General features: G+C 41.4%; 1 protein-coding gene across 3 annotated transcripts in view; it reads right to left on the bottom strand.

The window, feature by feature from the left end:
• PLCL1 (phospholipase C like 1 (inactive)) overlaps positions 1-7,859 on the bottom strand; it is a 390,794-nt gene extending 382,935 nt beyond the window's left edge. For 2 of the 3 annotated variants that reach the window (XM_023732952.1, XM_004378194.2), the window contains exon 1: positions 7,241-7,859. In XM_023732952.1, coding sequence (XP_023588720.1) covers positions 7,241-7,483 — 243 coding nt within the window. In that variant the 5' untranslated portion in view covers positions 7,484-7,859. The remainder of the gene's footprint in view (positions 1-7,240) is intronic. The other variant, XR_002824409.1, reaches the window with a different exon arrangement.
• Positions 7,860-13,274: the final 5,415 nt, after the last annotated feature.

Raw genomic sequence — 13,274 nt, 5'->3', positions numbered from 1 at the left:
CCCCTATGGAGCACAGTTCTACTCTGACACATATGGCGTCTCCATGAGTTGGAATTGACTGATGGCAGCTGGTTTGGTTTTTGGTTATTTTTACAAAGAAATTTTTCTCAATTTCACCTCTTCAAGATGTTACTGTGTGTTTTTATCTATCAGATTAAATAAAAAAAGAAGGCTATTTAATTATTAATAGCATTTCTAAATATGTAATATTTATAGTATGAAATCAATAATTCCAGAAAATTCAAAACTGGAGTTCACCAAATACTGAAGACGTCTTTTCCTCTTTATGTTAGTCTCTAGGGGGAGTACAAGGCTCCATCCATCTCCCACCCCTACCCCATCACCTCCTTCAAAAATTGTAATGATCAAGAATCTGAAGTTCAAGAACATGGATGGGGCCATCTTTCATAAAGCAAAGCTTTCAAAGGAGATAAAGTTCAGAGCGCACATAGTGTGTGGTCTTCTCTCTCCCATTTTCACCTGGCCACCTAACAACAGCCAGGGCTGACACAAATGGGACAGACTAGATCAGTTTCCACTGTCTCCTCTGTCACGGTTACCCTCCTCCTGAACCAGGCCCTAACCCAGCCTGAGCCAAGGACAGCTTAGAGGAGAAATGCATTCTCCTCCTGCTGACCATGTCACTGAGTCCTTCCTCTGGCCCTAGCAGGTATGCTCCTAATCAGCTTTCCTCATCACCAGCTGTCAGATCTGGGAAGGTGGGAAAGAGCTTTAAGCACACAGGTTATTTGGCCTGCTTTGGTTTGAAGCCATTTGGGCCTTAGAGAAAAGTGCTCACAATGTGGTCAGGTTCAGCCTTCTAGAGTTCTACCTTGTAATCTTGATCCCAGCTAACAGTGAAGTGTTCTTTGGTCTGTTGTTGCCTTCCTTATGTAATTATCTCCCTTAAGTCCTCAGAGGGATAGTGTTCTGAATTCCAGTGCACCTGATTCCCTAATCACTCATGTTAGTAGCTTCACACTCTCACCATCATTTTTAACCATTATATTGTACACAAGCAGTACAATTTCTCCTACTTGTACATATGCCTATGCTTAGGTTTTAGTACAGACAGCATATTTTAAAGGAAAAAGGTCAGTGTAAAAGAATTAACAAAGCAGGAACTGAGGTATAGAGATGAATCACATTCACTAAAACTACAAATAAACCTTTTGCACATTATGAAATACTTGTCAAAAATATGAGACTTTGTGGAACTAACAGGTTTCGCTGTAATAAGATTTACTGATTTATTACCTTAGGTTTAGAGTGCAAGTCCAATCAAATTATTCTCTCGCCCCACTTTATAACCAATGGTTCATTTACTGGTGCTGAGATCCTAATGGGAAGATCGGTAAGTAAATTTATACCTACCTTTTACCTCTGTTTAGTCATTTTAAGCTGGATAATTTTTTAAATGTACAATCATATGTACATATAAATTATATATATATTTCAGTTTGAACATAGCTTCTGAAAATGAACTTATTTTTAATTTCTAGTCATTAAAGTTGAACAGAAGTGACTGGGGGAACAGGAAAGACTGTTGTAAGTCTTTCATTGAGTTACTCCCCCAGCCGTTGTCTGATCAGTTGCTTGAGCTTTACCTAGAAGCAGTTAACGGATTGTTTGTTCAGTAGCAAAATCGGCTGTCTCCTGATGTCTTTTCATAATGCCCTGCTGTGCCTGAGGTGTTATTTGGCAATAAATGTTCGACTGACATTTTAGTGTACAAAATTTAATTACCTGTTTTCTCTACTGTAAAAAGGGAAAACACCTATTTGGTTGCAATATATATCTAATCCCTCAAAGGCTATGTGATTAATTTACACTTCTTTAACCTTAAGATATTTTTCAAAAAGGAAAACAAGTAGTATAGATTTTAATCTTAGTAGGAAATGCTACTATATCAACAGCCACTTCTAAAACCTTTCATCAAAGTACAATAAGCCTCTGTCTAAATTTTATTCCTAATTCTATCGAGAGATGCTATAAGAAATCACATCAGAAAGGTACTACAATGAGAAGCACCCACTTCTAAGGTAAAATGTGACCATGTTTCTATGGCAATTTCTGAGAACATAAACACTCTGACTGAAGCTGCTTGGATAATAAACCAAATCCACCTAAGAGGTTCAATGCTATTGATACAGCTGAATCATACCTCAGGAGGAACACCCCCATAGCCACCAGGACACGCTCAAGGCACCCCTACATTAAAGACTGGCCAGCTCCACTGTAAGATCATATTATTTTTCCCAAATTCATCCCTAAGTTGATGACTGGGAACTTTTAACACATATTTCTACAAAGAAAAAAAAAAGTCCATAAATGATAATTAGTTCCCAGGCCAATCTACAAAAACCTATATAACTCATAAGGTGCCTACAATTTTAAGTAAGAATTCAATTACATTTAATTTCCCTTCATAAGTGCCTCTGTGAAAAATGGTTTCAGAGCTCCAACTTAAAGATCCCATATTTCATCATTCCCCTAGAATAGTACATATGCCTATGCCCCAGGTTCTTGTTCTCTGTTATCACTTTATAAGAATGCAACCCTTCACAAACTCAACTGTCTGCAGGGGCACAGGGGAAGTGAGCCTGGTATAAAACAACAGGTGTGAGCTCCATATGTTGACACCAAGTAGAACACCTGTCAAATCGCTCTCCCTTTCAAAATATAGTGCAAGTCCAACAAAATGGACAAAGTTTGTAATCCCTTTCTAGAGTCAATGATCTCCAAGTGTTCTGAATTAGGAAGGGGGAGAGGGCAAGAAAGGATAATTTACCGCATAAGTTTTGGGAACCAAGATTCAGACTCTTCCACCACACTCTTAAATGTTCAGGTTGTTTCTAACCTAGAAAGCGTTCATGTATTGTGGACTCCCTACATCTGACAGACAGCATAAGAAGAGCACTGTGCTTCCCTCCCCTACTTTAGACGGTTTGCTGAGAGGATTAAGTGATATAATAGATGAAAGTTCTTAGCTTAGTGCCTGACTTATAGTCTAAAACCAAAACCAAACCTGTTGCCGTCGAGTTAATTCCAACCCATAGCAACCCTACAGGACAGAGTAGAACTGCCCCACAGAGTTTCCAAGGATGTAATCTTTACTGAAACAGACTGCCACATCTTTCTTGGAGTGGCTGGTAGGTTCCAACTGACACCACTGCACTATCAGGGCACCTTCTGATTCATAGTAGGAGACACTTAATAAATGTGAATTCCACTCCCCTTACCCCTTGGAGGGAGAGCCCTGGTGGCGCAGTGGGTAAGAGCTGAAGCTGCTAACCAAAAGGAACCAAAAAGTCAGCAGTTCAAATCCACCAGTCACTCCTAGGAAACCCTATGGAACAGTTCTACTCTGTCCTATAGGGTTGCTATGAATTGGAATTGACTCCAAGGCAACTGGTTTTTTTTTTTTTAATTTTTTTTAAACAAGTACCCCTTTGAGGGAGCTCTAGTGGCACAATGGTTAAGAAGTATAGCTGCTAACCAAAAGGTTGGTAGTTCAAATCCACCAGCTGCTCCTTGGGAACCATATGGGAGGGTTCTACTCTGCCCTATAGGGTCACTATGAGTCGGACTCGATGGCAATGGGTTTTGGGGGGGTGGGTTGTTTGTTTTTACCCCCTTTGAAGAGAGTCATAATTTTGATGTGGGTCGACAGGTACCCAAAGTGCATCTTTGAGGCTGAAGTTCAGAAACCCACTTCACCACCTCCCCAGTGAACATGACATAGTAAGACGGGCCATGATATAAAGTAATGGAACGTGGACAACACTGAAGCCATTCCTTTAGCTGCTTCAGTGAAGATGTCAGCACCTTACTGTCATCTACTATATTCTTTCCACACACTCATGTCCATGAGATCCAAGTGATAATTTCTACTCTTTGCCTAGAGAATTAATAGTTAAGTAGAATCAAAAGGAAATGAGAAAAAGTAGAATCCTTCAACATGTTTCATATAATGAAAGAAAAACAACCGGCTCTTTTTAAAACATGTATGTTTCTGAGTTCCCACAATTTAGTATAAAGAATAAGCTACAGCACCTTCTAGTCTTAGAACATTACAAAATTATGGAACTATAAACTATATTTTTAAATGTTAAATGTATTAAACATTATAAACTTGATATCAAGTACCAGATAGAGAATTGGTCTAATTTCTTAATTAGAAATATATTCAAAAGCAGAATAGTACACAATTGTTAGATATTAGCAACCCTGCATGTAACTTACTTGTCCTTTGAAACTACAAGTCATCAAGAAGCAATTAAGATGAACTCTACTGCATTATTGTCCAAAAAATGCAGAATTTACCAGTGCCAGTGCCATCAATCAATAATCACACAAAAAAGCATGGGAAAAAATAGGATTAAAGAGAACCTAGTTTAACTGGCACATTAAATTTTTAAAACCCAGGACTGGGCATAGAAAGGAATAGACACAATAACATTAGAAAGACTTTCAGAAGATGTATAAAGATAAATACTGTCATTGTTTTCATCAGCTCAGAAGAAAATTGTTTTCTCAACTAAACACATTTTCACAAATTAGCGAGGGCAGATTTATGGGAAACATTTCTTTGATTTAATATACGAGACAGTCTGTTTTCTGGCATGATAGAAGAATGCACTATTCTGATTTATCTAATACTCAAGTTAATAGAGAATTAGCATTCAAATAATCAGACTAGAAATAATACTGTAAATTAAGGTGAGATAATTTAATATTTGATAATTCACAAGCTCCTAGGAGCTCAGAGTTATGATCATGAATATCAATTACTACTATACTATGGCTGTTTGGAACAACATTTAATTATCTTGATTAATACAAATGTCCTAAAACCTTTCCTTTTTGTGTGTTTCAATGCCAAAAAAAAACTATAGTCAAAAATGCATAGAATGCATTTTCTCTCCCAACACAATATGTGCTATGTATTTCTTGTATTATCTGGACCTTTCTCAGAAACTGTCATTTTTACTATGCTAAAATGAACAAACCATGGGGCAGCAGATTCAAGATGTCAACAGAAAGGTCTCTGATCTCTGGGAGGGAGGAGAACAGAGCCCACCACCTGCCTACTTCCCCACTGCACAGGAATGAAAGTCTCTGGGAACAGACTCAAGAACTGTTGCCCACCAGTGACCTACCTGGTTACCCTGAAGATTAACTGGCTCATCACAATGTACAGATAATCCTCTAGGCATCACAATCCTCTAGGCATCAAAATGTTTGAAACAAATTTGAAGGTATGAGGCTTATGGAACTCTAGCCTAGTTTCTATCATATAAATCATGAGCTTCAATAGTTCACCAAAGATATGTATGTAAATATATACTTATATATGCATAGAATATTTACGAAAGGATGTATAAGAAAGTGTTATGGGGGTGGACTATGTGAGCAGGGGTATGATGTAGCTGGGAGTCTTACACATATATTACTTTTCAATAGGACCTCATTAAAAATAATAATAATAATGCACTTCATTTTCTAATATCTTTAAATATTAAGGGCCATTTACTAAATATTTAATTTACTACTATATAGAGAAAAGGTCAGGTTGATACTCAGCTGTCTCCCTCCTTTTTTGTCACAAAAAGAAACTTCAAAACAGGAGGCAGCATGACTCCCTAACAACCCTTCTGAGAATACAGCAGAATTTAAAAATGGCAAATTTTAGTTGCAAGAATTTGCATATTCCTTATACTCTATTGTTTTTATTTTTTACAATATTATAGAACTCACTGCTTTTTATCATAGAATAATCTAAACTATCTTGCCGCTGCCTGTTTTCACACACACTGGATCACATGTAGTATCAACATCTTAGAATCCAAAATGTACGTTGTTTCCTTTCTAATTGTGATGCTGTTAAGTTTCAAAACAATAAGCTTTTCTGACATGTGTGTTAAAAAAAAAATAGTTGTTTCCCTTTTATCCAAATTCACACCCAATCTAGAACACTCCTTTTCACATAATCTAAAAGCCACAATATAACAGAAACTACTACAAGTCATTTGCAACTACCACCCACTCTTCTTTTAATATAGAAATGTCCCTATTGGTTTCCAACTTCCATGTGTCACCTACATGGAACTAGGTGGATGTGTTGTGGGCTCAATCTATCCACACTGGTACTGGAAGCTCTAATTTAGAGCTTGGGAACGAGACACTCATTGTGTTGCAGTTAGACAGCTTAAACCTGAACAGGGGTTTTGAATGTATCTGCGCACCAAGTTCAAGTTGAACAGTATTTCCAAGTCAGTCTTTCATTATCATTATTGCTTTTTTATAAGTAGTTTCATACTCACTCAGAGTCTGCCAAAATTGATTTTAATCTCACATGCACACTATCACTCAAACGCATTTACGCTAAGAAGCCCTTTTCCACAGCCAGTAAGAGGGCTCTTACTTCCAGGCGACCTAACCCCCGAAGTCATGAACCCAAAAGATGAAATCTCAAACAGAAGAAACAAGCCTCGAATGGAAGGAAGATAAAGATATAAGGGGGTTGGGACTACAAACTACTTGCCAAATGAATGGAGAGAAATCCTGTCTGGTGGGGGATGGGGGTCGGGTCGGGAAGTTTTTCCCTGGACGTGGAGGAAACCACAAGGTCAGGGGATGAGGCTTGAGGGATTGATTGCTTTCCGTTTGCGCTTTCTGCAGCACAGAAACTATGGTCTCAGTCGCTCTTTACTTTGCTGTAAGGGTTCACTGAAAACTCTGCCTGCCTATCGGGAAAGTTCGTGTTTCTTGGGATTTCGGGACCATTTGAGCCGGGAGAGGATATTTGTTTTTTCACTTGAGGGTAAGCTGTACATTTCCAATTCTGTGCAGAATAAAGCTAACCCTTCACTAGAGAGCAGTGCGCAACCGTCCGGTGGTGTCTGCATTTATCCTCAGTCCTCTCTTCCTCCCTTGCATCAACGGTTTAGTGAAGCTTTCAGGGAAAATGAGAAAAGGCATCCATCAACACTCAAAGGCGCAGAACGGAACTTTTCCTCCACTGGCTGTCAGGAAAAAAAAAGTCACTTCTGCCTCTCACCGCCAAGAGCTGAGACTGGGAACCTCCGGACGAGGAAGGAAGGTTTGGTAATGTAGAGAGTGGGAGGGAGAAAACAATGCTGAGCCTGAGATGCCTCCGGGGACCGTGCATCCTGCCCGGGCCCGCGACACCCGCCCCAGCCCCACCACGCTCCGGGAGCGGCATGGCCTCCCTTACCTTAATGATGCTGCTGCGCCGGGGGGTAGCCCGCACCGCCTCCAGAAGGCTGGCCTCGCTGTCAGCCGGGGCTCCAGCAGCGCCCGGCAACGCGACCCCTCCACGACGGTCTCTCGTCTGGCCCGCAGCGCCCACCGCCAAGCCGTCCCCAGAGGCGGTGTCGGGGCCCACCCGGGCGTCTTCTTCGCCCTCCGCGGCGTCGGGCGGCACCGGAACCTCCCTGCCGGCCGCGCCCTCGGCCATGGCGGGGCGCGTGTCAGACTCCACGAGGGGAGCTGGCACGCCCGGCAGCGGAATCCAGCCGCCCCGCACGGACAAGCGCAATGCACCCAGAGGCGGCTCCGCCGGACTTTGTTTCAGCGCCCGGAGGCAGCAGCGGCAGCGGCAACTTTCTGGAGAGGAGGCATCGCTCGGGTGGAGACGTCCGCGGGCTTTGGTCCAGGAGGCCGACAGTCCCGCGGGGTGACGGCGAAGGGGTAGGAGGGGATGTAAGCTGGAGCGAGAAGGAGAGGCGAAGAGGAGAGGGAGGTGTCCGAAACGTGATGTAAACGCTTGCTCTGCGCCAAACAAAAGGCACCGGGAGCCTGGCCGCGCGGCCTCCGGGGCCAGTACGCGCGTGGCCAGAGGGTGGCCGGAGCCCGGCGACCGCAGCCCGGGGTGCCCACCACCTGCCCGCGGACAGCAGCGCGGTGGCCCCAGGAAGTGCAGCGGCGGCGGTCTCCACTCCGCTCTGTTGTGACAGGGAGGGAGACTTGTTTTGACAGCCCGTGGGGATTGGCAGGCGTCTGACCCTCTTAGGAGCTGAGCCTCGACGAGGGGTGGGGGCGGTGGTCGGCTCGACCAATCCCCACTGCGGAGGGGTGTGCCCGAGCGCGAAGAATGGAATGCGTTCCGAACTAGGAGCCGGGTCGTGTACCAGCACGAGGGTGTGTGTGCGCGCGCGCGCGAGGATGTGCGCACCCGCAGGCACCATGTGTATATTTTAGGAAGATAATCCAAATGAGCCTGAAGATGCAACCAAATCTGAAGGGAGGGAGACCTTTGTCTGCAATTAAAGCGATTTGGAGGAAAGAGGGTGCTGAGCATTAATGTCAAAGCATTTGGGGTGAGTGAGTGCAGCTTCACCTTGTCAGAGGTTAATCGAAGGCTCTCACGCCAGCCCTTAGAAGTCAAGTCCATGCAGAGATAAACCAGGGTTTACTGGGACCCGGGAGGTGAATAATTTGCTTCAGGTTCCATGAAAGGATTCTCAGTTTACTCTACAATGTGAATAAATATGACAAGGAAAGAAAGTCAGATAAAAGAGGTGAGGGAAATAGGAAACTGAACCAACTAAATCCCTCTGGAGAGCAACTCCTAACAAAGCACAGATGATGGAAGTTTACTAACTACAAGGAAAGGCGGTGGAGGGGGAACTTAGTCCTTATCTTAAAATATCCCTATTTGACAGTGGTCCAACCTCCTTTCTGTAGATAATCCTATATAAACATACGTTGCCCCTTCCAAGCAAGCTAGAGACTAAGAGGAGAGATAATTTTGGATTATGCATTAAGTCACTGAAATTAACCTTTGAATGCTCAGTTGCAGATGATGGCTTTGAGATCTCCTGGTTTCTGGCTCCAGAAGCAGCCCCAGAAGGCTGGATCCATTCAGAGCTGCCTCTCAGGATTGAGCTCCTGAGTTCCGGATTAACCAGAGCTGCCTTGAGAAATGAGGATAGAAAACTTAGTGCTTTCGTTTAAAGGCATTTTGATATTAGAATCTATGTTAAACCTCATTTACTAACATTAAATTTTAATTATTAATAATTTAATGATTTGAGATTTTACTTGTTCCTTCATCTGACCAAGAGTATGAGAATTTTTTTATTTTTTCAGACCCAGAATTTATTAGAATTTCAGAATTTTAGATGTGCAAGGGTATTTAGGGATCATCTAGGGCAGCCGTTTTATTTTACAGATGAGATGAAGGTCCAGACCCTTTGCTGTGAGTGGATTCTGACTGATAGCCACCCTATAGAACAGGGTAGAACTGCCCCATAGGGCTTCCAAGAAGCAGCTGGTGGATTTGAACTGCCGACCTTTTGGTTAGCAGCCAAGCTCTTAACCACTGTGCCACCAGGGCTCCAGATGAAGGTCTGGGGAGACTTAATGTCTTGTGCGGGAGCTGAAATTAGAATCTGCCGCCCAACTCCTCCAGTAATCTTTCACTACTTTATCTTGCTCCTCTCCAGCCGGAACTGGATGTGGCCCTTGGGAGGTTTCAGATTTAACATTTACCAGCTCCTAGGGAAGACAGAGAAGGCTTGACTTTGCCTTTTCTTTAAATATAAATGCAGTGCATATAAATAGTGTAGATGAGCAACCTCTGGTTTTAAAGCCAACACCACCCTCTAGCGACATTTTGGGAGCTACAATCAAAAATTCCTTCCATAATAGCATATGCACTTGTGGGGAGGAGACTGGTAGATAAAAGACAGGGAAAACTCAAATTTTAATTTTCAACCCTATTGTCATGGATTGAATTGTTTCCCCAAAAAATATCTGTCAACTTGGCTAGGTCATGATTCCTAGTATTGAGTGATTGTTCACCATTTTGTCATCGTGATGTGATCTTCCTACGTGTTTATAAATCCTGTCTCTATGATGGTAATGAGATGGGATTATTATCAGCAGTTATGTAGACTCAATCTACAAGATTAATTTACAATTTAAGCCAATCTCTTTTGAGATATAAAAGAGAGAAGTGAGCAGAGAGACAGCGGCACCTCATACCACCAAGAAAGCAGCACCGGGAGCAGAGCGCGTCCTTTGGACCTAAGGTTCCTGCTCAGAGAAGCTCCTAGACCAAGGGAAGATTGATGACAAAGACCTTCTTCAGAACCGACAGAAAGAGAAAGCTGGCACTCTGAATTTGGACTTCTAGCCTCCTAGACTGTGAGAGAATAAATTTCTCTTTGTTAAAGCCATCCACCTGTGGTATTTCTGTTACAGCAGCACTAGATAACCCAAACACCTGTGTTAATACAGTGTCTGCCTTTATAACCCACAGAGTAGAGGAAGTAAAAGGGTGCCTACATTTAAAACAACCATAATGTCCTTCATCCCTATTAGTTCAAAGAATTCCCACCTATCTTATATAGGAAATATGCACTTGGCCGTAACTGTAAGGTCAGTGGTTTGAACCTACCTCTGTGGGAAAAAGATGTGGCAGTCTATTTCCATAAAGATTTACAGCCTTGGAAACCCTATGGGGCAATTCTGCTCTGTCCTATAGGGTGACTATGAGTTGGAATGACTCCACCGGCAATGGGCTTGGGTATTTTTTTGGATCCACACAAATATAACATATTTTAAGCTATTATCATATTTTCCTCTTAGATATTCAACTGTTACTATGTTTGACTCCTGTCTTTTACTGTTGCTTACTATACCTCATTTTTCTTTATAGCTTCTGGAATAAAAAATTCTATTCTTGGGTTGTCCTTTGAGAAATGTAAAAATGCAATTATCTCACTTATCTTGTTCTACAATATTAATATCATCTACAAGTATTTACCATCCTACCATTCTGATAATTATTTTTGAAAGTATTAAAATCAGTGTCACTTTACTAATATTTAAAGTCAATGATCATCAAAAAAGAGAGACCAGAAAGTAAAGCACATAATGTGCAAAATTCTTTATGCTTCAACTAGACAATGTCCAGTTGGATTCTCATCTCATCCCTCCCTTAGCATCCCTGACCCTCTCTCTTTCTCTCTCTCTCTCTCTCTCACACATTCTCTCTCACACACACAATCTCACTATCTATCTTTCTCTCTCTCTCTCACACACACACATACACACACATATACACACACCTCTGAATCCTATACTTTAAGCATCTGTTCATAAAGGCTGCTGTCTAATCATTCTGCTTTGAGAAAATGGTTAAACCCTGATCTAGCAAGTCTTTTATACTGTCATCTTCTGGCATAAGTTCAGGAGACTTCTCCTGATACTCAGGTCTGAAATTTAAAAAATAAATAAATAAACCAACCCTTCTACGAACCCACTCCTACCCAGGGACAGATTTTGTTCTGTAGCCCCACCTCTAAACAGATTTGGTTAAGTCAGCAGCCGTGGGCACATTTCTATCACCTACATTAACAGGCCTTCTTTCCAAATCATGGTGGCAATCACTAGGTTGGCAGATTAGAAGTTGGAGGAGGTTGGTGAATAAAAGTAATGAATAAGCAATCCAAGTATTACCACCTCAGAGACGCCTTCTCTGACTATAAATCCAAAGATACCTCTCCAACCCCCACCCCCGCCACCACATACTGTGTTACTCATATTATTCTGTTTTGTCCTCTTCATAGGATTTTATCACTATCAAACTGTCTTGTCCATTTTCACTTATGTATTCTGTCATCCTACCCCCTACTCCTGACCCACTGAAATGGGCATAAAGACCTTGTCTATTTTATCTCTTTATCTCCAGCTCCCAGAACCCTGTCTAGCACAGAGTAGGGGCCCAATAAATATTTTTGGACAAAATCTTCACCTTTTCAACCCTCTAACTGAATAAAACAACCATTCCTGGTTAAAGAAAAATGGCTCTGTCACTGCCGATACAGTAGGATTTTTTATCCTCAAGGATCCTAGAATTCCATACTAGAATAGAAATCAGAGCAGATCCACAGAGCAAGGAGTTCATTGCAAAAATAGAAGAAGGGTGCTTATAATTTAAAGTAATTTGATATTTGGAATTCTATTGAAAGGCAACAGATAGGAACCTAGTAAGGTCTAGCAAACCTAAAAATGCCTAGCCCTGAATCAAAGATCAGTTATGTTACTGTAGTCCTTCCAGCCCAGGAAATCACTTTAGAATCCTGGGTCTGAGAAAATTCCAGTGAGAATATTAAGACTTTCCATACATTACTAGGAAATCACAGGGGGCAGAAGGAGGGGAGGCTGTCATTTTGATAACTGCTTTCTATGTACCAGATAGGAGCCTGGTGGTACAATGGTTAAGCACTGGTGGTTCAAACCTACCCAGCGGCTCCACAGGAGAAAGACCTGTCAATCTGCTCCTATAAAGATTATAGCCTAAAAAATCCTATGGGGCAGTTCTACTCTGTCACATGGGGTTGCTATGGGTTGAAATTGACTTGACGGCACCTAACAACAACAAATGTACCAGATAATCGTATATGAAGTATCCTTATCTCTAATTTACAGATAAGGAGGCTAAGGATTAAGAGGGTCAAGTAACTTGCTCCAGTCAGAGCAAGTAGGAAGCCATGGAACCAGGATTCCAGCCCCAGTCAGTGACTTCAAAGTCTGTGCTCTTCCTGCTACATGAAGCTCTTATGAGACCTAAGTCCAGTGGCTATCCTGGAGACATCATCTATCCTGAAGAAACACTCCTCTAGATCTGGGACCACTAACATTAGTCATGAAGACCTCTTCTCTTAGCATCAGTGTTACTTTACCTCTATATCATCAACACAGAGTATGAGTCTGTCTGATTTATCAGTGTGTGAGGAAGTGCATTTTATCTTCTCATTTACATATGTATAAGAAAATATTTTGATGACTAAGGCTCAATTATCTTGATACATTTAAAGATTCATTGAACATGATCAAAGAAGAGTACAGCATTTTCAAGAGTACAGCATTTTCAATTGAGTCACATACATTTCTGTTCAGTCATAGCACTCCCCAATACACATTGTGATCATTTCAGTTTTCTAGTTCAAGAAAAAAAGTATTTATAGGATAATTTATAATATAAATATTTTATTAAATATATACAAAAATATAAAAGATAAGCAAAACTGAAATATGCCTTCTTAAAATACAAGTTTTTTTTTTTTTTTCTGGAAAGGTATTCCTTTCTTTTTTGTATTAGAAATTAAGTAGGAGATTTCAGTAACAAAAATAAAAATCAACTAACCTTATTTCAAAGTACCAGTAAACTCCATGACAATGGTCGCACAAAAATGTGAATTGTTAGAATTGTTCTAGATTCCCCCATTTAATAAGTT

Source organism: Trichechus manatus, unplaced genomic scaffold (assembly GCF_000243295.1).
Source record: "Trichechus manatus latirostris isolate Lorelei unplaced genomic scaffold, TriManLat1.0 scaffold00056, whole genome shotgun sequence".
Lineage (NCBI taxonomy): Eukaryota > Metazoa > Chordata > Mammalia > Sirenia > Trichechidae > Trichechus > Trichechus manatus.
The sequence above is the reverse complement of the archived record's forward strand: the minus strand, read 5'-3'. Positions and strand labels throughout refer to the sequence as shown.